Raw genomic sequence first — 27,217 nt, forward strand, 5'->3', positions numbered from 1 at the left:
ACACAACCAAGACAAAGGGTCAGGTTCTGACCCACCATGAGCGCGGAGGTGAGACAAGACACACACTTAAAAGAAAACAAAGATGACTTTTCTGTACAGTACCAACAATCGCTAGCAACACACACACACACACACACACACACAATTAGTACACTTCCCTGCACAGCGCCCTCTACTGTTGATGTGCTTTAAACGCATGCAGGCTTCAACACAAGCAGACTTTGCGCCACAAGAGACTTTTGTCAGTTCACATTCTGGTCAGCGGGGGGCGCGCAGTCACTGCTAACGACAAAATACAGTAAATATTCTGTGTTAACATGACAATATAATAAAAATGTCAAATAAAAAAAACAAGATAAGAGGCGAGAGGCGTTTTTTTTAAGTCCCGTGCATTGGCTTGTTCTGTCAGAATGAGTCCGCTCCGTCGTACGGCTTTTGGACGCACTCTTCATTAAAACGCTATCGCCTTGGCAACAGAACAGGGACTCAAAATAAAAACAAAAGGAAGAACGAATCAGCATGAAGACACGACACCTCAGAGGGGGGAGGAGCTCAAGTTGAAAAAAGTCCAAGGTCACGCTGGTCAGGGTTTGCCCGGGTTAAAGGTCACCAAAAAGAGTTGCAGAGAAGAAATGCCAAACATTATCTTTAGGTCATGTTTGCTTCCTACACAAATACTGTATCCATTAATGACTAAGTACATTTCATTAAAATGTGGCTTGTTATACATTCTAATATGTTGTGTGTTTTATTAAACATTTCCCTAGGAAACACTGGCTCCTAATTGGCTCAACAACCAGCATTAATCGTCCAATGAGGGAAGCCTGAGCCGCTGAGCTCACCCAATCACAAAAACAAGAGTTGAGTGGCTTGTGTGTGTGTTTGTATGTGTGTATGTATGTATGAGTACGTATACAGGAGCAGGTAAGAGTGGTGGGGGGGTCACAGTTAATTTCCACATGGTCGGTTTCCATGGTGACAAGAGTGACGTGTCGCTGAGCAGAGAGAAAGAGGGAGGAGTCTAAACCTCTGCTTCTTTCAGGCTGATTCGTTCTTCATCCTGTCAGTCACTGCTGGGCTTCTTTAGAGAGAAGGCCAAGATGCCGAAGTGGCCGCTTAGCTGTTGAACCTGCAGATTGATAAGAAACAGGTGAGTCCTTGGTCATAGCCACAATGTAACCCGCCAGACAGCCTCTCTTTTTTTTTGCGACTACTTATTACCGCCAAAAATGGAACCGAGTATTCTTACCACTGATACGCCATAGTGTATGTGCGCTAGTACAACTGTAGCCGTCCACAGGTGCAATAGCAGTGTCTCGTTGGATACCAAGCCGGACACGGCGAGTGCCACCACGGCAGCCATGGGCAGCAGCAGCCAGCTGAGCGCTTGGCAACGCGTATTACTCATCTGACACACAATCAGCTTACACTGCAACACAAACACATTTTACATACAGGTTTTTTTCTCTAATGTTTTGTCAAATCCTTAATTGTCGACATGTAAGAGGACACCCACCGTGACGTTGGCGAAGGCTGTTCCCACCATGAGGTAGAAGACCCTGGGCTGCAAGTCCAGGATGTTTGATGGAGAAAAAAGCACCCATGTGGTTGACAGGATGAAGAGGAGTACGGGGGAGAGGAAGGGCAGCAGGGCTTCGTACAAGCTGCTGTGCTTCAGCGAGTTACTGCGGTGAGCCCTGAACAAACAACACAACATCACACAGGTGCTAAGCTACATGCTAAGATAAGCAAAGTCTCACTAGTGCTACAGCTACATGCGAACATAAGCAAAGTCTAACTAGTCGCAGAGCTATATGCTAACATAAACAAAGTCTCATTAAAGCTGCATGTTAGCATGAATAAAGTCAAACTAGTGCTACAGCTACATGCTAACTTAAAAAAGGCCCACTAGTACTTTACCTACATGCTAACATTAACATGTTCACACTAGTGCAACAACTACATTGTTAAAGAGGACCTATGATGAATTTCGTCTTTTCTGACTTATAAATGTTGTTACAATGTTGGATACATGCTTCATGCATTTTGGCGCGAGCTTGCACACGGTTTTGGATGCCTCTGGTCGCTGGGTTTTGCAGTCTGGCTGCGTTGTGATGTCACCACAAGGTGGATGTACTTATTTAGACTAGAGATTAACTATGCTTTAAAATGTAATATCGGAAATTATCGGTATCGGTTTCAACCTCTCGATATTCCCGAATTTCAGTGCCCCTCCCGAAAATCTCCCGGGGCAACCATTCTCCCGAATTTCTCCCGATTTCCACACGGACAACATTATTGGGGGCATGCCTTAAAGGCACTGCCATTAGCGTCCTCTACAATCATACTTGATCAATAGCCATACAGGTCACACTGAGGGTGGCCGTATAAACAACTTTAACACTGTTACAAATATGCGCCACACTGTGAACCCACACCAAACAAGAATGACCAACACATTTCGGCATGTTAAAAAAAATAATGCACTTTGTGACTTCAATAATAAATATGTTGGCACTTTTTTCCATAACTGGAGTTGAAGTTGTTCTCTTATTTTGGAAAACCTTGTTTTTGATTGATTGATTGAAACTTGTATTAGTAGATTGCACAGTACAGTACATATTCCGTACAATTGACCTCTAAATGGTAACACCCGAATACGTTTTTCAACTTGTTTAAGTCGGGGTCTACGTTAATCAATTCATGGTAAAGTTACATTGTTTAATGCATCCAGCGGGGCATCACAACAAAATTAGGCATAATAATGTGTTAATTCCACGACTGCATACAGTATATCGGTATCGGTTGATATCGGAATCGGTAATTAAGAGTTGGACAATATCGGAATATCGGTAAAAAAGCCATTATCGGCATATTTGCCAACCCTCCCGAATTTTCCGGGAGACTTCCGAAATTCAGCGCCTCTCCCGAAAACCTCCCAATTTACAGCCGCAGCTGGAGGCCACGCCCCCTCCAGCTCCATGCGACCTGAGTGACGTGTCGACAGCCTGTTCTCACGTCTGCTTTCCCACGATATAAACCGCGTGCCTGCCCAATCACGTTATAACATCTACGGCTTTTAGAGAGTGCAGAGCACAACTAAGCACACAACAAGGAGACGAAGCAGAAGAACGAGGAAGATACAGCCATGGCGACGCCGACGACGAGTAAGATGAAGAAATACGCTTGTAAGTTCCAAAACGAATGGAAACAAGAATTTCAGTTTATCCAGGACAGTTCGACGGGGAAGGGGTATGCTGCCTGTAAATTTTGTAGATCAGACTTCTCCATTGAACACGATGTCCGAACGGATATACTCAGTCATGAACGGTCAGCGAAGCACAAAGCGGCGGCAACGCAGCACCTGTCCCAGCCCAGTATTATGGGCCACTTCGCTAAATGGAGTCCCGAGGGTGTAATTTATGCCGAGAGAAAGATGGCTATGCTGATAGCTGGAAGCAACATCCCGTTCTCATTTGCGGATGTCTACAACAAATCCGTGAAGGATATGTTCCTGGATTCAGAGATCGCTCGCCAGTATGCAAATGGAAGAACAAAGGCTACTCAAATAGTGAAAGGTAAGTGTTGTTGTTTTTTTTTAGTAAGCAGCAAGCACAGTACAGTTAGTAGTGTTTTCATTACTGTGTATTTGATCAAGTCTTTCAAGTACAACAATGAGTAGATGAGTGTTATGTGTAAATAAATGAACACTGAAAATCAAATATTTATTTTATTTATATATATATATATATATATATATATATATATATATATATATATATATATATATATATATATATATAAAATAAAATAAATATATATATATAGCTAGAATTCACTGAAAGTCAAGTATTTCTTATATATATATATATATATATATATATATATATATATATATATATATATATATATATATATATATATTAGGGCTGCAACAACTAATCGATTAAATCCGATTATCAAAATAGTTGGCGATTAATTTAGTCATCGATTCGTTGGAACTATGCTATGCGCAGAGGCTTTTCTATTTATTTATTTATCTATTGTATTTATTTAATAAACCTTTATTTATAAACTGCAACATTTACAAACAGCTGAGAAACAATAATCAAAATAAGTACAAAAACAGTACAAAACAGCGCCAGGGCGGCGCTGAGGCTACGTCTCATGAGGTGGAGGTAAGCTAGCCAATGATGTGGTCATGTACAGCTCACATGACGACGCCGTCTGCTTTGCTGGAAACATTCGAAATATGGCGCAGGAAAACAGTATGGATAGTTCAGCAGAAAAACATATTGAGGTTATTGCTTCAATGGAGAAAAGTGTACGACATAAGTCGTCATAAGTGTGGGAACACTTTACTTTAAAGACTTCAAAGAAGACGGCTTCCTGCAAAATGGCACGGAAGTACAACATTGCTTTAGGAGCACCTGAAAAGGAAACATGTTGGAGCCATGGATGAAGGGAAGAACTTACGGTACGTAACTTTTTAAGTCCATAGTGGCAACAGGCATTCATGAGTTCAGCTTTTTTGTGAGTAACGTTAACATTATGCCTTTGTTGCAACACGGGGCTGATAATGTGTCTCCGGCACATTTGACTCCGTTTTGAGAGAGAAAACGCGCGGTTACCAATTTCGAAATAAGCGTAACGGACAGAAATATCTCAGGTTGGTTTCATAATGGATCAATGTAGCCGGGCCGATAAAGCTATATAAATCTATTTAGATTTGAGTGACGCTTTAGTATAACTAAACGTTATGAAGGTGCTGGAATATTTCATGCTATTATTCAGAGGCAGCCTACAATGAATCCTTTATTATTCACAACAGAAACGTGTAAAATATCTGATTCAGTTCTGATCTGATGAGTTACATTTTTGTGTTATTATTGGTGTATGCTGCATCCCCAATGTCCAGGACATGGTGCCAGTATGCTGTTTTTTTTCAATAAAATACTGGAAAGGATAGAAATGTAGTTTGTCTCTTTTATCCGATTATTAATCGATTAATCGAAGTAACAATCGACAGATTAATCGATTATCAAATTAATCGTTAGTCGCAGCCCTAATATATATATATATATATATGAAACACTTTGCTTGGTTAATTCTAGCTGTAAATATACTCCTCCCCTCTCATCCACGCCCTCAACCCCTAACCACGCCCCGCCCCACCCCTGACCACGCCCCCACACCCACCTCCCGAAATCGGAGGTCTCAAGGTTGGCAAGTATGATTATCGAACATCTCTAATTTAGATGTTAAGTCAATCTCTCAGCCAGGCTTCAGGCTGAGGAAACGGGGGAAAAAAGGTAAGATGAAGTATTACTTTCATCTAATCTTGGCATCCACCTCATACAGTGACATACATGTTGGTAAAGTCAGCTGTAGTTACACGGCTCTGTATCAATCAGTTTACAGGTGTACTTAATGTTGTGACCAAGTGAATCTATATCATGTTTATGAAGTTGAAAAGTGAAATAACTGAAAACATGTTTTATATTCTAGTTTCTTCAAAATAGCCACCCTTTGCTCTGATTACTTTTTCGCACACTTTTGGCATTCTCTCGATGAGCTTCAAGAGGTAGTCAACTGAAATGGTTTTCACTTCACAGGTGTCATAGTTTTGTTTTGTTAGTTGTGCTTGAAGCTCATCGAGAGAATGCCAAGAGTGTGCAAAGCAGTAATCAGAGCAAAGGGTGGCTATTTTGAAGAAACTAGAATATAAAACATGTTTTCAGTTATTTCACCGTTTTTTGTTAAGTACATAACTCCACATGTGTTCATTCATAGTTTTGATGCCTTCAGTGACAATCTACAATGTAAATAGTCATGAAAATAAAGAAAACGCATTGAATGAAGGTGAAGTGAAGTCAATTATAATTATATAGCGCTTTTTCTCTAGTGACTTAAAGCGCTTAACATAGTGAAACACAATATCTAAGTTACATTTAAACCAGTGTGGGTGGCACTGGGAGCAGGTGGGTAAAGTGTCTTGCCCAAAGACACAACGGCAGTGACTAGGATGGCGGAAGCGGGGATCGAACCTGGAACCCTCAAGTTGCTGGCACGGCCACTCTACCAACCGAGGTATACCGCCCCAAAGGTGAGTCCAAACTTTTGGCATGTACTGCAGGGTTTCCCGCAGTGCTTTGTTGTTAAGGCGGCCGCCTTAACAACAAAGAGCCACCGCCTAAACTTAAGTCTTAACAAGCTGCTCTCCTTAGTTCTGCCTCTGCCAGTACGTCTCTACAGCACCCAGCATTGTCCCACCCACAGAACCATCTGATTGGTTACACGCAGAGCGGTAACAGCCAATCAGCAGTGCGTATTCAGAGCGCATGTAACAGCCAATCAGCAGTGCGTATTCAGAGCGCATGTAACAACCAATCAGCAGTGCGTATTCAGAGCACAAGTAACAGCCAATCAGCAGTGCGTATTCAGAGCGCATGGAGTCAGTGCTCAGGCAGACAGAGAGGAGAGACGGTGGGGTGAGCAGAAATGTGTTTAGCAGGTGAGCATAATGCACCGGACTCTCCCCAAATTATAATAAACACTTCCAAGTCAACTACTAGTAACATCACTATGAGCCCGTTGACGTCCCAGAAACATAAGCGGCAGCTCAGCTCGCTCGCAGTCCTTGAGGTGAAGGCTAATTAGCTTTTAGCGTAACGTTAGCTCACTGTGCAGTGCGGTGTGTGTGTGCGTGCGTGTTACGGACAGCAAACCCCTGTCTGTCTGTCTGAGAGAAAGACAAGCATTATTGACCTACAGTTAACAACTAAGTTATATCACTTTACCTTTTTCTGTGTTGAAGCATCAAAAAACGACATTATGTTAAATGAAGAGTTTCCTGAAGCTGTCTCTGATAGTTGATATAATGTAACTGCATCATAAAGCCTACATGAACTCCATGGTATTCAGGGATGAATAGTCTCTCCTATTGCTATTGTACTATTTTTTCAGCTATACTTACATTAATCATTAGTAATGTAGCAGCTTAGTTTTGAATGGCAGGGTCCCTGCTATCACATGTTGATAAAAATATAACATTTACATAATAAAAGTCAACTACAGGCTTCCCAAATGCTATAATAAATTAAGCACGATGAGTTGAACATGTCAGCATGTGGCCCCACTTTTAACTCTTTTTTTTTTAAACGCTTATTGCAAACGCTTACTTACAGTAAGTCATTAATTTGACTTTGTAAGTCATTATTTTGACTTAGTAAGCCATTAATTTGTCATTATTTTGACTTAGTGAATTACTAAGTCATAATAATGATGTACTTAGTATCTCAGGTAACTAGGACTGTTTTGTTTTTACTTTACGGAAAAGATATCGAGATACATATCGTATATCGCCATTCAGCAAATGGAGCGGAAAACACAACCAAAAGTTGGAGGCTTCTTCACGCGACGAAGCCGGCCTACTTCACCGCAGTCTATAGTCTATTGCCCCCCAGGCTGTGGTGGCAGCGACGAGGTGGAGACGTGATGGCGACAGGCCGAGTTACACCGATCCTTACACCCACCCACCACCTTCCCGGTCCCCTCCCCCTGGAGCATGGGTGTCAAACTCTGGCCCGCGGGCCAAATTTGGCCCGCCGTGTAATTTCACTTGGCCCTTGAGGCGATATCAAATTAACACTAGAGCTGGCCCGCCGATTATATTCAGCGGCGGTGCCGCGGTAACACCGCATTCACCGTTAATTCTCATACTTGCCAACCCTCCTGGGAGACTCTCAAATTTCAGTGCCCCTCCCATAAATCGTCACGTCCGTTTTTCGCCCAGTCCAGCGAATGCTGGCCCAGTCACATAATATGTGCGGCTTCAGCACGCACACACACGTGAATGCAATGCATACTTAGCCAACAGCGATACAGGTTACACTGACGGTGCCCGTATAAATAACTTTAACACTGTTAGAAAATGCGCCACACTGTGAATCCACACCAAACACATTTTGGGAGAACATCCGCACAGTAACACAACATAAACACAACAAAACAAATACCCAGAATCCCATGCAGCCCTAAATCTTCCGGGCTGCAATATACACCCCCTACCTCCAAACCCCCCCATAATTAATGTTGATATTTACCTCAGAAGGCTGCAAATAGAAAAGAGGCATTACATTTTCATTTAAATTTTATTTGCTATGCCATTGATATTTTTTAATTATTATTATTATTATTTGAAGCTCGATTTTGCATGTCACTATAAAGTTATACAAGCCTTGCTTGTTCAATATTCAATGCAAAACTTGTTTGGGTCCCTATTAAAAGGTTAATTTGTTCAACCTTGGCCCGCGGCTTTGTTCAGTTTTAAATTTTGGCCCACTCTGTATTTGAGTTTGACACCCCTGCCCTGGAGAGTCACCACTTTAACTAACAAATTTTCTGGGGGAAAAACTGTTCTGTATATTTAAAACGGTGTAGTTTTTAAATATAAATGTTGATACTTTTGGAAAGGGCGGGGCGTGGTTTCATTTGCAATGAGAACACCTCCACAAAAGACGGCTTGCAGACAGACTCAAAAAACGGCTTATATATACAACCGTGAAGCAAAATGTACACTCATTTTACACCAAAGCATATCCAACACATTATCGAAACCACCAGGAAGTGTTAAAAATGTAGATTGAAATCATTGTAGGTCCTCTTTAACGTAAGCAAAGGCTTTAGCTAAACAAAAAGTCAAAGTAGTGCAAAGCTACCGTATTTTCCGCACTATAAGGCGCATCTAAAAACCTCCAATTTCCTCAAAAGCTGACAGTGCGTCTTATATATGGACCAATATTGAGCCACAACAGGTCTCGCAACTACGGTAACTACGCCGACTTCATTTTCCCCCTTCTACGGCTGCTTACCATAGAAGAAGCGCTTCTTCTTCTACGAGGGAAAATGAAGTCGGCGGCTGCTTACTGTAGAAGAACTTCTTCTTCTACGGGGGAAAATGAAGTTGGCGGCTGCTTACCGTAGAAGAAGAACTTCTTCTACGGTACAATGGGTGAAGAACTTCTTCTTCTACGGGGGAAAATGAAGTCCCGTAGTTGCGAGACCTAAACTTTATGTAAAGACCCAAAAATGGCTCCTATTAAGAGACACGCTTACGACGCAGAGTTTAAACTCAAGGCGATCAGTCACGCAGTAGAACACAGGAATAGAGCAGCAGCAAGAGAATTTAACATTAACGAATCAATGGTGCGGAAGTGGAGGAAGCAACATGATGACCTGCGCCAAGTAAAGAAGACTAAACAGAGTTTCCGAGGGAACAGAGCGAGATGGCTACAGTTGGAGGACAAACTTGAACAGTGGGTTGTTGAACAGAGAGCAGCAAGTGTCAGTGCAATCACTATTTGTTTTGTTGACATTCCCTTTAGCGCAGCTCCATCTAATGGATGCATAACGTAACCCCAGCCTCTACTATAGCGTCTATTCTATGCGCCTTATAATGCGGTGTGCCTTATATATGAACAAAGTTTTAAAATAGGCCATTCATTGAAGGTGCGCCTTATAATCCGGTGCGCCTGATAGTGCGGAAAATACGGTACATGCTAATGCAAACAAAGGTCCCATTTACACTGCACACCAAATCTCAAGTGACACAGATAGGATATTTTTTGCCAATCTAAATGCTCTAAAGTGCTTCACATCTGATATTTTCGCATAAGATTTGAGCCACATCAGGAGGTAGTCTAAGTCTGATTGGAATCTGATCTGCAGTCTAGACGGAAATATGACCTGATTGCCATTTTCACGTCATCATTGGGCGAGCTATGTCATTTGTTTACATAGCACGATCACTTTCCTTTTTGCAATTGTTTTCTTCCTCCTTCTGCAGTTGTTTTCCATCATCTGCCTACTTCATCCACACAATAGCCACGGCACAAACCTACTAAGACGCTGTTCGATGGCGTCCATGTTTTCTCGTGTAGTACAACTTCCTCATTTACAGAATCCTGGGTGTCGAAATGAGCCGCTTCGTCAAAAAAAGCTTCTAGCTGTGTTTATCGATTTACACTGCTGCCGCATTAAAATATGCTACCTTAAGTTTTCCGATTCAGATATCAAATAAAATATATGATAAAATAATCAATTACCTGTAGGACCAGTGACTTAATATACAAGAGGTAGCTCATTTCAACAGATCAACTTCGTTTGTTTACACTTTATCGAACTGTGCATGCAAGTGACATTGCAGCCACATTGGCGCCTGTATGGTTTATACTTTAATTCGATGAAGATCACATTTTACTTGTAAACTAAACAGTCAGCTGTAAAATAAAAGATTGCGAAAAAATCAGATTTGGGCTACTTTAGCCTGCTGTGTAAACAAAGTCAAAGTCACAATATTGCAAAAAAAGTCCAATTAGTGCAAAGCTACATGCTAATGTAAAAAAAAGTCACACTAGTACTAAGCTACATGTTAAAGTAACTGTAGTGCTCCAACTAAATCTTTACACAAATAAAATAAAACTAATGGCTGTATGCTAACATAAGTAAAGTCGCACAAATGCCATATGCTAATTAGCGACAGGTGAAAAGCATACCTGAGGACGTTGTAAAGGCTCATGGGTAAGGTCACAGTGAAGGAACAGGCTGAAAAAGAGGAGACGGGAGACTTAAAGAGCTAGTGTGCTACATGTTACATGTGCAGTGTGTTTGACCACCAAACCTCACCAATGATCATGAAGGTGAAGAGGTCTCTGTACAGGAAGTGGAACAGGATTGGCTGGTACCACGTTTCTACGCCGACCATTGAGGTGACCACATAGACCAGGGAGATGGTCTGGAAGGAGACGGTAAGTGGTGGCAGGCGTGCACAGGGTGACTTTGATCGTTACATCGGTGGTGAGTGAGAGAGTGAGATTGGGTGAGTTAGTGGCGAGCGAGCGTACCACTTGGCTCATGTCGTATCCCCAAGGCAGAAACAAGATGCCCGTGTTGTATTTCTCCCAGTGCGACAGGATAAAGGAGAACAGCACCACCCACAGGATGTAGTAGAGTGTGGTCACGCCCACACCGCTCTCCCCGCGCCCAAATATGGAGTAAACTGTGGCCACGAAGAAGATGCACGCCCAGCTATCCAGCCCGTGGTCAAACAGCTCCCCCAGTGGCGTGGAGGAGTTAGTGCGTCGGGCCTGTTTGCCGTCCACGCCGTCTGTGCAACACAAAGAGGCGGCGTCACGTAGGGGGGCGGTCACAGAACATGGAAACAGGACGTGTGGCGCTCCTCACCAAGTGTGTAGGCCAAGAAGTTGAAGAATCCCGCGGTGACCCAAACCCAGCTAGGCACGTGTTGGTGGCCAAGGGCTGCGACACATTGAAATATAACACACACGTTCTTAGTAATATTGCACATTCCTGACATGCTCGCCTGGGGAGCGCTAATGTTGACTCAGACATTGAAGAATGCCTACAACAGCTACATCAATATTGTGAAAGATTGAATATTTATACGTTTAGTGTTTTACATTGCATAAGTTGTATTACTGATGCCATCTACCAATTGCTTCACTAGAAAAATGACGTGTGCCATTAGTGTCACAGGTGCATAACAATGTGAGTGTGTGGTGGTTGTCTGTGTTTAGTGATTACCCTGAGCTAGCATGTGCAGTTGTAGATGTCAATAAGTGATGAGCGTCTGTTATCTTTGAAATCGATCATGTGAACCCCTGTTAGTGGTGTCACTGGTGTTAGTGGTGTCAGTGTTGGAGCGTACCCGAGGCATTGAAGTCAAAGTCATAAAAGGCCAACATGAGGAAGTTTACCACGAGGAACATGAAGCCAGTGAAGGTGATGAGGTTTGGAGCCAACCACGTAGGCAGAAACTGAACAAAAAACAAGACAGATGAATTTAACTCTCAAATAATAATAAAGTTAAAATAATTATTAAGATAACTTAGATGGTACAACATTGTTAAAGGGGAACTGCACTTTTTTGGGAATTCTGCCTATCGTTCACAATCATTATGAGAAACATGACGTTGGATGCGACACAAGCGTCTCCTTGTGTCTTTCTCGCCATCTCCGGGCCCTAAATGGCTGTCAAAGTGTACCAGCTTGTCGGAATACTTCCTCAGACTTCTTCTGTCCAGGTGAGATGCATGATTTATGATTTACAATAAACTTCTAGGGAGCAAGGAAGCGAGGAAACACCTCTGCAGTCGATCATGTCAAAATTGTACACAGGCTTGTGATCACGGCGCCGCTTTAAATAGTTTGTCTGCGTTAGAGCTTATAATAACAATATCACTAATTCTTTGTTAATATTCAGATCACCGAAATGCAAATATTGTTGGCAATTTTTGAATGGTTATTTATTTGACCATATGGGCGAAATAGAGAAGCTCCCATTGGCTCCGCTGTAAGCAGACTTTTATTTATGTTTATTTAATATTCAGAATGCATTTTAAAAATCCATCCGTCGTCATGTCTTTCATAATGATTGTGAATGATAGTGCAGTTCTCCTTTAAGTGGAGAAGATCCCTGTAAGGTATTACAATTGGTAAATAAGTCAGATCCTGTATATATAACTAGCAGAATTTAATTTCTGTTATGTAGTTGTTTGTGGGATTTGTGTGTGTCTTGGATAGTTGTAGGATTTATCTTCTGCATGCATTTGTAATCCAGCAGCGTTTATGGGATTGCAGCATTTTCACTGTCAGACCACCTTGGGTTTCTCACCTTGACAACAAAGTTCCAGAAAGGGTGCATTATGTAAACGGACAGCGGATTGGAGTCCACGGCGCTGTACTGCAAACACAAAATAAGGTATGTGTGACTGTGTGTTGGCTGTCATACAACTCCCTCACACATGCTGCCAACCGACAATAACACAGTGGTGCAACAAGTTACCATTTTACTACTGGGAAAACTTGAAGTGCAATGGCACTATGTAAATTATGCAAAACAGCAGGAAGGAAGGATGACAAACCAATACCATCACACCATCACCGCAGCAGTGCATAATGCAGTCACATGTTTACAAACTGCTGCTTTGTGCACTGGAATATCATTTTTAAAAATAACACAGTCCTTCATTGACTCTTCTTAAACACACTTTTTCCTTACTTCTTCCTTTGCCTGCAGGCGTTGTGAGGATATTAAAAAGCAACAAACATTGTGAACAACATTAAGACCTTACTGGCCTACCATTGTGTTTATTGGACATACTCTATAGCAGTGGTCCCCAACCACCGGTCCGTGACGCATTTGCTTCCGGGCCGCAGGAAAACATTAAATAATTTATAAACGACTGCATTTTCTCCAACTTAACTTTGGCCTGTCCCACTGGACACACCAATAAGCTTGTTTATAGATGTACAATAAAACTCCTGATAGAAAGTTGCCATTTGTTATAACTTTGTGACATGATACAATGCACATTAATGAACATATACAATATAAATGTGACAGATTGTAGCCAAAGGCTGATTTCCATCTGCAGTCTCATTGTAAAGAAACAAGCCCAGTGCTCCCACTAATTCAGCGTTATAGTGAGTTGTATTTTTTATGCACTTATTTTTGCTGTATTTATCTGGAACAAGTGGAAAGACGGTCCCTGAAAATAATGTCTACATTAAATCGGTCCATGGAGCAAAAAAGGTTGGGGACATATATATATTGATATATGGATATTGCTAGAGGTGCATGAGCAGCAGATGACCTTCTCGGCAAATAGGACTTACACAATTAAATACATGAAAAAAAACACAACTTGCACTTTTAATTTTCTCAACCAGGGCCACTCTTACAGGAAATAAAACAACGTGAAGAGTCTAAAATAAATAAATAAGAATATTGTGTTTCACTGCGGCTGTCAGCACGGAAAACATGACATTTAACAGCTTCCATCAAATGGACATGATGTATCACTTCCTGGAGACGCCTGCAAAATAAAACGAAATACAAACGCATGTTTAGCTAAAAAATTACATTTCACTTCCTGGAGACGCCTGCAAAATAAAACTACATACACAACGCATGTTTAGCTAAAAAAACATAACGGCGGTCGTTCATGGAAGTAATCGTTACATACATTGGTAACTCGGGAGGTAATGACTTTCAGTAACGTATTATAACAAAATACGATTTCAAAAACATCATAATGTCCGGTATGACGTTAGCTAATCGTGTTTATTTCACATAGTCGACGTGGAGATAGTGACAAGACAGCGAACACCTCCATACAGTACATATGCACGGCTAGCTGCGCGGCTAAGTCACACACCTTGTATTTGTCGAAGCCTGCAAGCTGCTCCTGGGTGACATACTCGTACAGAGCCATCGCGGAGCAGTCCGGCACCTCGACGCGAGAATCAGTGAAAGGAACCAATTGTTCCTTCCCCGGTGAGAATGTTAAATATTTCGCCGCCGACGCGATGTTAAGTTATCATGGAGTCACACCGGCTGACGCCAGATCGAACACCGACTGTGGCCGCTCCTCCGAGAAAGCTCCTCCTGCTGACAGAGAGCGCTACATCGGTATGCAGGTCACTAGCGCCCCCTATGGCATGGAGGACCACGATCCCAATTCGTATTACCGCCCTCTTCTTCTTCTTCTTCGTTTTGTTTAATGGCGGTTGGCAAGCAACCTTCTGCTGTGCATTACCGCCATCTACTGAAATAGAGTGTGGACCGAGGTGGAACCCTACTCTTATATTATTTTATTTAACCCTGTCCTTTTTAAATATGTATATAATGCTTTGTAACCTACGTGTTCTGAGTGCAGTCTTAAAATATATTCCACTACAAACCTAACCTTCTCTTTCACTAACTTATTTCCCAGTATTTCCCTTTCTCTATTGTATTAAAACATGTCCTACACTTTCTATTTGATGGCAACAGTCACACAGCCCTGTATTATGTTACCCTATCAATTTCAATTAACTATTTAGTTATGTCTGTCCTAATCTCATTCTAGTAATAATATATTCTTCCTTCCTATTTATAGTCCCTCCCCTCGTTACACCTACTCTCCTCTGGACTTTGTAATACTCCCTACCTTTTGTTTACTTATTCCAATTATCTTGCCACTTTTTATTGTGTTATATCTTAATTATGTTCTTCACTTCTTATTTACTGTGGTTCATCTCCATGTTTTCTTCTGTTTCCCCACAACTCCTACATGAGCAGGTACCCAACCGCCACCTCTGGTCACATCCACTTTTTTTAATTTATATTTTTTTTTTTTTTTTTTTTTTTTTTATTTATTTGACAAAAAAGAGACAAAGGATGTCACAATAGATGCAGTTTCCTTAAAAAATGCCTAATAATATTCACAGAAAAAAGAGTAGTTTCCCACCCAAAAAGTCGTAAATAATATACAAAAAGATGTAAGTCTTTTAAATTCAAGATGCATTTCATTATTTGACTAAAATTCCAATTATATGACATTATGGAAAGTCGATATAACATTGCTAGACTAGACATAATTTCACCCAAAAAAGCCTTGATATTCCAAGACGCAATTTTAACTGAGAAAACAATTATATTCATATTTTAAGAGCTGCAAATTCATTTGAATTGAAAATCCACAGCCTTATAGTGTTCATATAAAAATAATTGAAATTGACTTCAGTCTGAATGCATTGTAAATGTGTTCGATGAACTAACTATGCAAATGGTTGTTGAAACGTTCATCAATAGGGGGCGGGGTTGTGTTATATAGCATCGCCTTGTTGCTATGGTAACTAGCATGCCCTGTTGTACGTGCAGGCTTGCGCGCGACAGAAGGACGTTTTTTGACATGTAGCGTTTATGAATCATACGCGTACGACACCACATCACGCCGTGCTGTGTAAATGTAGGGTTCTTGTCAGGAGACGTCTCTATACATTCTGTCTCCGGATAGGACGAAGGTAAGGACACACATTTAAAAATGCGTTCGACGATCGGTACCCCTTTGAGTATTTGTGCGTCCGAACGCCACAGCGCAGAGTCGTGCTTTTTACAGGACGTCCGTGAACGCGGCAGGAGGCGCGACCAAGTGAAGAGTTAAAACAAGGACGACGACAACAAACACACGGATGTCGATTGGTAGAGCTTGACGGCACAATCGTGAAAACGCACAATTAGTTGTCGAATTGAGGAATTATTTGCTCTTCAACCCAGCAGCGATGTGACGAGGACAGGACGTACATTGCTGTCCCTTTTCCGAGCAGCGACCGCTAGCTGTACGGCTGTAAACAGTGACGTCATGTAAGCTTCAACACGCCATCATCGCAGGAAGCATCGATGTAGATTATTTTGATTATTAATTTCTAAACCGAGCATCCAGTCCGGTGGATGTGACAAAGAAGTGGATGTCTGCGCCTGTTTTCTGGGTCAGCTGTTTGTACTGCCATTGTTGTTTCCTGTGGGCCAACTATGTAAACATGATCGATCACGCACGTTGCATTTATATATGTGTGATGATTGACAGCTCAGAAAATGTATTGATGAAAATGTACGTTTGGTTGTTGTTCGTCAGTGTGCCTCAGTGTGTTGATGTTGTCTGTGTTCTGCAGCTGAGTGTTCAGGTGTGCTGTGACCTCTGACCTCTCCTCATGCCGTTGTGTTCATGTAGGGTCTATGAGACGCCACAGCGTAACGCTGAGTAAGCGCCTCTAAAGGCAGGGTGGGGGTGGCAAAGAGGAGCCATTGCCATGGAGGTTCGCTTCGGCAGCATCGTCTTCAGCTCCAAGTTTGACTCGGGCAACCTGGCCCGTGTGGAGAGGGTGACCAAGACCACCCCCAGCCCCACTCCTGATGCCACCACCGCGGCTGCCCCTGGGGGGTCCGCGTCGGCACCAAACATCCCGGACTTTGAGTTCAACGTTTGGACGCAGCCGGACTGTGGTGGCACAGAACACGAGAACGGCAACAGGTGATGAACACTATTTGATTATTTTGTACGACACACGGCCATACTGAAAGTAAACACATGTAATTAATCACGAAACCCCAGGACTCTTACACCAAGAACCTGCATCTTTAACCACTGAGCTACAGTATACAGACTGTTCTCTGTAAAAGATGGTTGGTTTCATTATTTGAATTTGTTTGGTGGTCCAAATGGAGGTGGGTTAGGATCGGTGTTGGGTAGTTTTTTAAGTCAGGGGTAACCCCAGTCCCAAATCCCAGCTCAACCCTGATTGTTTCTAAAACAATATTTACATATACTGTACATTACTAACTAACCAGTGTCTTTAACCAGAGAGCTAAACAACCATTTCTCTTTTAAACTGAAGTGTTTCATATTCGTGTGATGTTTGGTGAGTCAATACCAACCCAGTCTTAAACACCACCAATCATAAACTGTAGCCCAAACATATTTTCTTACAACTTCCTACTAAATTGTGATTATCCAATAATAATATCAGGGTGTAATATATTCATAGTATTTCACAAGAATAAAACCATCATTTTACATATATAAGTCGTTACACAAAGGAAAAAGTCTTTTGAGTGGGAACAAGCATCAATTTGTAAAGAAAGGTTGTACTGTTCAGCAAAAAATACAGAGCCGCGAAAGGGACACGGAGGGAAACAAATGTTTTGCGAGACCTCGCAATACTTTTTGCGAGATCTTGCAAAAGGGGTGTTCCTATGTCAGTGAACCGGAAGTAAAACAGACACGGCGATGGTGAACCGGAAGTAAAACAGACACAGCGATGGCGCAGCCTACACATCATCCATGGGAGAAGTTTGATTTCTATTTTAGTATTGGCCTAACTAACATAAATACATCAAATCGTATTATGGTCCCACAACAGAGCACAGATGATGGGTAGGCTCCCGCTCCACCATCGCTGTGTCTGTTTCACTTCCGGTTCACTGACATAGGAAAAAAACCTTTTGCGAGATCTAGCAAAAAGTATTGCGAGATCTCGCAAAACATCCATGTCCCTTTAGGGGCTCCGTAAACAAATGAGCAAATGATCTAAAAAAGTTTCTTACGTTTCAGGTCCTGGTTTCACTTCAGCGTGCAAGGTGTTGCACCTGGCAAGCTGCTGAAGCTCAACGTGATGAACATGAACAATCAGAGGAAGCTCTACAGTCAAGGCATGGCTCCCCTGGTACGCACTTTACCTGGTAAGAACAGGTGGGAGAGGGTCCGCGACAGACCGACCACTGAGGTATGCAAACGTTCAATGGCTCCACCAATACTCTGGCCTGCACTGTGTTCTAACATATTTTTGCTTCTCAGATTGTCCGTAACCAGTTCATGCTATCCTTCGCGCACCGGCTGCCGGATGTGCGAGGAGCCACCACTTTCTTCTCCTTCTGCTTCCCATTCTCGTACACAGAGTGCCAGGAGATGCTGCAGCATTTGGATACAAGCTGCCAGAATACCGCTGAGCTCTGCCCCAGTAGGTAAGATGACCACAAGCGCAGGGGTTTGGTTGTTAACCGCCATCGTCGCCCTGATTACTGGACTGGCTATCACCCTCAGCCCCGCCGACACCGTGTACTATCACAGAGAGTTGCTGTGCCGCTCCCTGGATGGCAACAGGGTGGACCTGCTCACTGTGACCAACTGCAGCGGGATGCAGGACGAGCGAGAGCCTCGTCTGCCTCAGCTGTTCCCAGACGGCGACTCCCCGCGGCCTCATCGCTTTGCTGACAAAAAAGTAAATTCTCACACATTTTCCTACGGTGTCAGCCAAAGAGAGCACTATAATGTGACATGGCGCCTTTGCAGGTGTTCTTCCTGAGCAGTCGCGTACACCCGGGTGAGACCCCCGCCTCGTTTGTCTTCAACGGCTTCCTCAGCTTCATCCTACGGAAAGACGACCCGCGAGCCCACGCGCTGCGTAACATGTTTGTCTTCAAGCTCATCCCCATGCTCAACCCCGACGGTGTCATGAGAGGACACTACAGGTCAGTCTGGAGTCCTAATCTTACCAAAAAGTTGCCATATTTTGTTTTAAGTCAAAAGGGTGCAAGTTTATTTTTATTTCACAAGAATAAAAAAGACGTACATACAAAAAGTAGAGTTGAAATCGACAGAAATAGGTAATTTCACCAAGGAAGTCCCACCTCCAAAGACATGCACCTGGGGATAGGTTGATTGGCAACACTAAATGGTCCCTAGTGTGTGAATGTGAGTGTGAATGTTGTCTGTCTATCTGTGTTGGCCCTGTGATGAGGTGGCGACTTGTCCAAGGTATACACCGCCTTCCGCCCGAATGCAGCTGAGATAGGCTCCAGCACCCGCCCACCACCCCGAAAGGGACAAGAGGTAGAAAATGGATGGATGGAAGTCATAATATTACAGAAAAATTAGCATCCATCCATCCATTTTCTACCGCTTGTCCCTTTCGGGGTGGTGGGCGGGTGCTGGAGCCTATCTCAGCTGCATTCGGGCGGAAGGCGGTGTATACCTTGGACAAGCCGTACTATCAACAGTCCTAGTTTTTCATGAAAAGTAGATTGTTTTGCCTGGAAAAAAAGCCAGTATTAACAAAAGATTGTTCCAACCCTAACCCCATCCCCAGTTCCAAACACACATCAGCTCGAAACAAAATTGAAAAAAGTTGAGTTTACACCCCACAAAAAAGTATACTACATAGTTATTTTAGATTATTTATTTTTTTAAATATCAGGCAATTTTAATTTTACACTACCTCTAATTTTACAAGTATACAATTATGCAATTTAATAGGAGAAAAGATTGTCATAAAAAATGATAAAAGTGATAATTCTACAAATATTTTGTTTTAAATATACTTATATATAGTTTTTTATAGTATTTTCTTAAATTTATTTTTTAAAATGAATTAAGAGATTATGCTGTTTTTTATAAAAGTGAAAAAGTGAATTTAGTTAAGCGGACAGACATTATTTGAGGCACAGCATCTATTAGAGCAGAGGCCACTGTTCGCATAAAATGTTTAAGTGTGTGCACATTTTTTGCTCCTAATGTGTAGGACGGACTCTCGGGGTGTGAACCTGAACAGACAGTACTTGAATCCCAGCCCTGAGCGGCACCCGTCAATCTACGCCGCCAAAACGCTGCTGCTGTACCATCACGTACACAACCGTGTGTACAGCACACAGTCCATCGACCCCCCTGGCCAGGCCCCGCCCATCCAGAGCGAGGTTGCCGTCCAGTCCCAAACTCCTTCTCTCACCGCCTTGGAAGTCAGCCTGAACCAGCGCAACACAGAGAAGGACGCGAATGCGGCCCAGCCTGAGGTCACCATGGCAACGGAGGAAAACAGTTGGGCGGCCAAAGACGAGGTAACGAAGGAAGGCCTCGGCAGCTTGTCCGGCTCTTCTGAGACGGTCGCCGTGCCGCCACCAGAACAACCGGCGCCACTGCAGCCACAGGACAACGAGGAGCAGGAATTCATTCCACCGGAGCAGGGGGGTGTGGCCTACTATGTGGACTTGCATGGCCACGCCTCCAAGCGGGGCTGCTTCATGTATGGAAACAATCTTCCTGACGAGAGCCAGCAGGTGAAGCCATGTTTGTATGCAGTAGCGCTGTTCCCAATGGGGGCGGTTCTTCCCAAGGAGGAAGTGAAACGTTATGCTTCCTGTGCGTCTAGGTGGAGAACATGTTGTACCCGAAGCTGATCGCCATCAATTCGCCGCATTTTGACTTTGTTGGTTGCAACTTTTCGGAGAAAAACATGTACGCACGGGACAAACGTGACGGTCAGTCGAAGGAAGGCAGCGGGCGGGTGGCCGTCCACAAAGCCATCGGACTTCTTCACAGGTGAGAGGCGGTCACTGGACACAAGCTCATCATTAAATCACTCATTATGTTTTCTTGCTCGTCACTAGCTACACTTTGGAGTGCAACTACAACACAGGGAAAGCTCTGACCGCCATCCCAGCAGCTTGCCATGACAACGGGAGGGCCACGCCCCCGCCCACGCCCACATTCCCTCCCAAATACACGCCAGAAATATTCGAACAGGTGAGAATAGTTGTTTTCATTTTGTTGAAGTTTGCATGCTTTGAGGCGGGTGAGAGGTCTGAAAACTGGTCGATGGTACCAGGTGGGACGCGCAGTGGCGATCTCGGCGTTGGACATGGCAGAGTGCAACCCGTGGCCGCGTCTGGTTCTGTCTGAGCACAGCTGCCTCGGGAACCTGCGGGCGTGGGTCCTAAGGCATGTCCGCAGCACCAATGTCCAGACCGCCAACCCACCTTCGCAACCGGCGCCAAAGACGAACCCCAATAGTAAAGTGTCTCCGCCAAAGACCTTCAACAAGTGAGTTGACCCAAACAAAACTACGCGTGCGTTTTAGCACACTTTTCACTTCTGTGTTGGTGATGGCGGTCAGCGGTCTGAGCGGCTCGGCACCCGAGGGCACCCTCAGTCGCGTTCGCTGCAACAGCCAGAGCAGCAGCAGCCTGACGCCCTCCCCGAAGATGCACAACTCGCCCAGCTTTACCTTCAGGTGCCCACCACCAAGGGCGAACACTCAGAGCCACAGCGTGCATGGCAGCCACAAGTCCCACGGGTCTGTGCGGGGTGAGTCGCCGTTTTGCCTCTTCTGCTGTTGCGTAAATAATCCCTACACGCCCCTACAAGCATGACCTGGCCTGCACTAGCATGACCACGCCACCTTCAACTATGAGTCCCGCATGTTTCTTAGCAGGTGTATCTATCTCCTTAGATGCTAAACCTCCAGAAAAGCGACGCCCGCCTCACCAACGTGCTGTCCTGTGTTCCCCAAGCAACAGTCACACACCCACCCTCGCTCATCCTCCACCTTCCTCACCCCCTTCCTCCTCCTTGTCTTCATCGTCGGCGTGCGTAGCGGGCTCCTGTCCTCTCCCGGCCTCAATCAGTATGGCAGGTGTGTACTCCCTCCAGCCCACCAGCCTGTCCGCCCTCCTCCCCTCCTTACAGGCACTCCCACGCTCCAGGCTGCTCTCCAAGTTTAGCCCGCGGCTCCTCCAGGCGGCACCACTGCCTGCTGCTGATGCCCATGCTGGGGAGAAGCAGGACTGACCTGTCTTAGGGTTGTTTTACTTTTATCGGGAACCAATGCACTCGTGTGTGTGTGTGTGTGTGTGTGTGTGTGTGTGTGTGTGTGTGTGTGTGCGTGTGTGTGTGTGTGTGTGTGTGTGTGTGTGTGTGTGTGTGTGTACTTGAATGCAAGCAATCCATTAATGGTGCTAACTTTAGTAGATCACCGCTATTCGCAGGGGGTACTTTCCAAGACCACCTGCAAAAGTCGAAATGATGCACCCTTACCTCTTTTAATACTCTAACCACAAGAATATGACTTTCACACTTATTAAACACAATTTAAATTCAGCAAATAGTGTTGTACTTACAAAACATGCAGTTATGTAATATCACATCTTCTTCCTGCTGATAAACGTTTAGGGAATTAACTTGTCAGACAGCATCCTCTGCTGGATACATTGCTGGAGGACCCCCCCCCCCCCCCCCTTTATTACAGTCTACTGAATGCAACAATGCAAAAAGGCGGTTGATCTACTATATTTTTTCACTCAGGAGTGTCTGGATCTGATATTAATATTGATGCGATGTCACGAAAAAAAAACCCAGCTTGCATCTAAAATCTCAGATATAATAAACACATAAGGTTGGTCTTTTCTTGTTTAGTCAAGTCAGTTACCAAATGTAAACATGTTAGGCTATAGACTACTATAGGCTAGCGGCTACATGACCGCCAAGCACACAATAGGACACAAGCGAGACATACAGTAGGTGTCCTTAACTGAATACTATTGCAGTCCAAAACAGTTAACAAGTAGTTACAGGTGGAAAAATGATTGATTCTCAGATGCATCACGGTTAGAACGTGGGTGATTCATGAATCGATAGAAAAATGTCTAAAAACTAGTTTGTTTAAATGTGAAGTAGGGAAATAAGAAAAGAATAAATGCTTTGTACACCTCAACACTAGGATAATAGGAACCGCATTACAACAGAGTAACCAGCGAAGAAGAGGAAATTAGCAGATGGATTATTAAATCAGAAGAGACAATAATATATCCACACATTATGGCAACACGTCTGACAGCCACAGATATGAATGAGTACAGAGACAACACACGTCTTTAAGCCGCATGTTTATGGCGACTGGGGCCAAAGTGTCTGAACATTCTTTGGTTTTAGAAGGCATACCAAATTAAATCAAGGATGTCTGTTTGCCAAGTGGGGTCTTTTATTTATTTTTTCACTTAGCAGGCTACTACAGTTCTCGCGTATCTAGTCTTCCATACATATACATTCGTACGCACAGCTGTGCACTATCATCCAAAAACCGAAAATTACACATTGCTTGCATACATCAGTAGCCTAAGGAGGAGCCTTGTAGACAAATTATGACTAATAATTAAATGTAAAACATTGGGAATATATAATAATAATATATGATATATTAACAGTATAATAATATACAATTTAATAATTGTATATGTATAAATAAATGGATTCATAATCAAATCATAGTCCCTGAATAACAATCATATTGTGAGGGGCCCGAAGATTCCCACCTCTATTGCTTACACAAGTCTCCAAAACAGAAGCGTACTAGAAAGTATCCAGTAACAAATGTGTCCGAATCATTACATTTGCTGCATCATGACAGCTTAAGTCCATTATATGGTCAATAATAAGTTAGTATTTTAATACCTAACATTGTTCTCTGAGTAATTTCACTTTGTCGAACCTTTTCTAACATTCCACACTACAAAAAAATAAGTGTATGATTCTTGTTAATATTTTGTTGGATAATATATTGGTCTCGGCCAATAAAGGCTCTAATAAAGTTGTATCGGGACACCCCTAGCTCTACTATTGTAATAGGACAGTGGTTCTTAACCTGGGTTCGATCGGCCTCAGGGGTTCGGTGGGGACTCCGTCGCGGAGGTCAAGCCACACCCAACTCATCGTGTACATAAAAACTTCTCCCTATCGGCATATTATGGATACGGCAACAGCAGAAGTCAAACTGATTTGCAGGTGTGTAATTTGTTGTGAGTTCATGCACTGTTGGTTTTGTTCTTTGAACAAGGTGATGTTCATGCACGGTTCATTTTGTGCACCAGTAAAAAATCATAACTCTTGAATTTGAAAAAATATTGTTTTTATTTTTCACTAAAGAAGGGTTCGGTGAATGCGCTTATGAAACTGGTGGTGTTCGGTACCTCCAACAAGGTTAAGAACCACTGTAATAGGACAATAACCATGTTCTTTATTAGTAGCTAACTAGCACATGACAATCAATACAAGCTTATATAGCAAAGCAGCTGTTGTCGTTTAAATGCTACATTGAAATTACCATAGACGAGTCAGTTTATTAGGCACACGTGCATAATAATTTAAAAAATCTGCCTTTACAAAAGATAATACAGTAGTTATCAGTTTTGAACGACTTGTCAGAGGTGTTCAATTTTAATAAAATGTATACAGTATTAATAGTTTTCAGCAGTTTCATTGTGCCTCCATTTCCTGAATGTTTAAAATATATTTAACACCAGTATCAGGAATTGTTTTGAAGCTTTGTCATTCCAGTGGTTTTGGTTCCAATGTTGTCAACATGCACATTTGGTTTCAAAAAGGTTGGCTAAAGAAATTGGTTTCTGTAACTGGTTCATTTGTATATTCTCTCTGGTTTCAATGTGATTGTTTTAGCTTGTGGTCCTTTCAAGATGCATCATGGAGTTGTGATGCTGTTTTTGTTTCAGAACCGCAGATTTAATTTGCACTGTTAGTCGAGTAATGTTTTAACGTCTCCTCAATGTTGTGTTGTCATTGGTGGTTTTACTTGGGTGTCTAGTGTTGAATGTGTGTTTTGTATTTGGATTAAAAGGCTCATTTTTTTGCAAACAGACTCCGGAGCTACCACGGTCTGGCTTTTTTAAACGCTGGATAACAAGCATGAAAACGACACTACATTTTAAAAAACACTTCAAAAAGTGTTTTCTCACTGTGAATTTTGATAGCTTGTATCAAATGGGAGCAGACATCGTATGACAGTTGTGCCTTTTTCCTGACGCTCTTAAATAAAGACTAATGTGTTTGTGAAACATTTGTTGCCTCTCGTAGTCTTTCCTTTATCACCCATCCTTGCTTTGTATGTTCCACTTGTGTGCTTCGCAGGCCTGCGCTGTCCAGACTTTAAGGCAGGCGCGCCCGCTACGGCCGCCTGGGCCAAAACACCTTTTGCCGCACGCCCCAGCGGAGGGGGACGAGGGGGACGAAATTCTAACCCCAACCCGAGCCATCGTGCCATGGGGGTGTGCTTCCTTCGCCAACTATGCACTGTCTTGTTTCTAGTGAGTTCTTACTGATTTTTCCCCATCTATTACAGACCACTAAAGACTGGGGGCCCGAGCACATCCTGGCCTCTGTCACATTGACAAAGTGAGTCCAACATTTTATTTCATAATCAGCTTTTTAATACAAATTGTTTACTAATTAATGCAGTGTCTCCCAAACACTCATTTACTTGTGGCATACCACTTCTTAGCACGCCTCATATGCACCGATCTGCCAGAGAATAAAGGTAGCGAGTAATACGTGTTTCCAACAGACTTTGTCGCTATATTTGGGGAGTACATACACCCCTTTAGATGTCTTAAAAAAATAATAAAAGACTCGTGGAAAATGGATAATTTTTCTGGTCTTATTGGACACTTTTGGAAACTAACATGAAAGCACATCTCACTCTTGCGAGCAGAATGTCCTTCCCATCGATAAGCACTCAACAGGCTTGTAGTGACAAAAACTTGTGCTGTCAATTTATGGCTGTATTTTTTTATTGCCGATTAATCATACTTTTGATTAATCGTGATTATTCGCATTGTATTAATTGCTTACATAATTTAAACTAACTTTAAAAAAGACAATACTTACACAAACGCAATTTAGTTGTCAGAATGTCATACATGAACATTTTTTTTATGTTTTAGTTGAATGCACATCATTTGTTTGCTCAAAAATTTCTAACATTTATTTATTTTAAATCCTGCCGCTGTGTATTTTGAAGCAAAATTTGCCATTGGGCACACAAGCTCCCTTACTCATATTTGCACTGGTGTATGCATTGACCGTATCACCGTACAACAACCCACGCCACCTTTCAGGTAACCATACCCAGTCAAGGTGAAGAGCATGTGCGGTCAAAATAAATTGTGATTAATCTGCATTTTTACATGATCAATGCGATATTTTTGTGATTAATCACGAGTTAACTCGTTATTTTTGACAGCACTACTTGATATAGTTTATACATCTTTGTACGCACGTGTAGTCACTCAATACACAATAATGTGTCGCCTTTAAAGGTGTGAGCTGCAGCCACGCGTGGGCAAGGTCTCCAACCGTAAGGCAGGGTCATCTGAAAGCCACAGCAAGACTCGCTCAAATGTAATCCTCCAAGGTACAGTTTCATTTTATTATACATAAAGCTACAAGCTAATAGTTTAACGTGATGGCTGGCAAAAAAATGTATTGTACTGTGCCTTTTAACTCCCACAAATTAATCTGCATAAATTGGGTTTGAAATTATTTGTTTTGAAAAAAAAATTATTCAGATGATGAAGAACGAGCCAAGCCACAGACCTGCAAAGCCCCCATGAGGACCACAGCCAACGCCCATGTTGTGAAATAGCAACCCTGTGACGTCTTCAATTGGGTATACATGTACAATTCAACGAGATGTATGAAAGACACATTTTTTGAAACATTTCAACATTAAATTGGGCTAATGAAGTGGCCCGTGTGATTAATGTAGAGTACATTATTTGTATTCAATAAATGTGCTTCTTGTTGCTAGAGGTTTAAGTGCCTTCACTAAAGAGAACATAAGCAAGCAGCAAGACAATACTATCTTGTTGTTGCGGTTGTTTTCTGTTCGGCTGCTTCACCTCCCAAAATATAAAACTGACACCCTCATATCTACATTACCCCTCCTCCATTCTATTTATTCTGACTGATGAGCACCATAGCACCTTGTCCACCTCACTGGTGTATCTTATTAATCTCCAGGTTGTGTGTTTTGTTGCCAATACGTTTGTTATGAATTTAAAGTCACTTTTTGTCTTGTGACTAAATGTGAAGATGTTTCACGGTTGAGTACAAACACGACTAAGTATAATTGCCCTGTGGACCATAAGTGTTTAATATTCCATAAAAAATATTTTGTAAAAGCCAACTTTGGGTCGTCATTTTTAATGTTTTGTATGGTCTTGTATGGCACGCGTACACAAATCACTTATATG

At 42.6% G+C, this 27,217-nt stretch overlaps 2 protein-coding genes across 5 annotated transcripts; one reads left to right on the forward strand and one right to left on the reverse strand.

Annotated features, from left to right (window-relative positions):
- On the reverse strand, positions 1–14,384 carry selenoi (selenoprotein I). The gene is made up of 10 exons (XM_061929408.2): positions 14,241–14,384; positions 12,695–12,763; positions 11,729–11,837; positions 11,245–11,319; positions 10,905–11,167; positions 10,687–10,795; positions 10,557–10,605; positions 1,517–1,697; positions 1,250–1,429; positions 1–1,129 (listed from the first exon to the last, which is right to left on the reverse strand). Exons 1-10 carry the CDS (start codon positions 14,295–14,297, stop codon positions 1,022–1,024), a joined length of 1,200 nt encoding a protein of 399 aa, XP_061785392.1. The 5' UTR covers positions 14,298–14,384; the 3' UTR covers positions 1–1,021.
- On the forward strand, positions 14,226–27,166 carry agbl5 (AGBL carboxypeptidase 5). Of its 4 annotated transcripts, none has more exons than XM_061929403.1 (16): positions 14,226–14,359; positions 16,578–16,877; positions 17,958–18,129; positions 18,201–18,367; positions 18,447–18,624; positions 18,696–18,874; positions 19,924–20,455; positions 20,548–20,717; positions 20,786–20,921; positions 21,004–21,218; positions 21,292–21,482; positions 21,628–21,810; positions 25,095–25,231; positions 25,306–25,358; positions 26,282–26,376; positions 26,531–27,166. In XM_061929403.1, exons 2-16 carry the CDS (start codon positions 16,657–16,659, stop codon positions 26,605–26,607), a joined length of 2,706 nt encoding a protein of 901 aa, XP_061785387.1. In that variant the 5' UTR covers positions 14,226–14,359; positions 16,578–16,656; the 3' UTR covers positions 26,608–27,166. The 4 variants fall into 4 exon arrangements, with proteins under 4 accessions (XP_061785387.1, XP_061785389.1, XP_061785388.1 ...); XM_061929405.2 differs by lacking the exon at positions 14,226–14,359 and adding an exon at positions 15,706–15,870; XM_061929404.1 differs by lacking the exon at positions 14,226–14,359 and adding an exon at positions 15,973–16,210.
- The last annotated feature ends 51 nt before the right edge of the window (positions 27,167–27,217 follow it).

This window comes from Nerophis lumbriciformis, linkage group LG34, assembly GCF_033978685.3.
Source record: "Nerophis lumbriciformis linkage group LG34, RoL_Nlum_v2.1, whole genome shotgun sequence".
NCBI lineage: Eukaryota > Metazoa > Chordata > Actinopteri > Syngnathiformes > Syngnathidae > Nerophis > Nerophis lumbriciformis.

What these genes read in the sequence shown, in the direction of transcription:
- agbl5 (XM_061929403.1), top strand. Translation starts at nt 16,657, where the DNA reads ATGGAGGTTCGCTTCGGCAGCATCGTCTTCAGCTCCAAGTTTGACTCG. An exon ending in GTCATGAGAGGACACTACAG is followed by an intron (nt 18,875 to 19,923) that starts GTCAGTCTGGAG and finishes CCTAATGTGTAG; the next exon opens with GACGGACTCTCGGGGTGTGA. An exon ending in GGCCTCAATCAGTATGGCAG is followed by an intron (nt 21,811 to 25,094) that starts GTGTGTACTCCC and finishes TGTGCTTCGCAG; the next exon opens with GCCTGCGCTGTCCAGACTTT.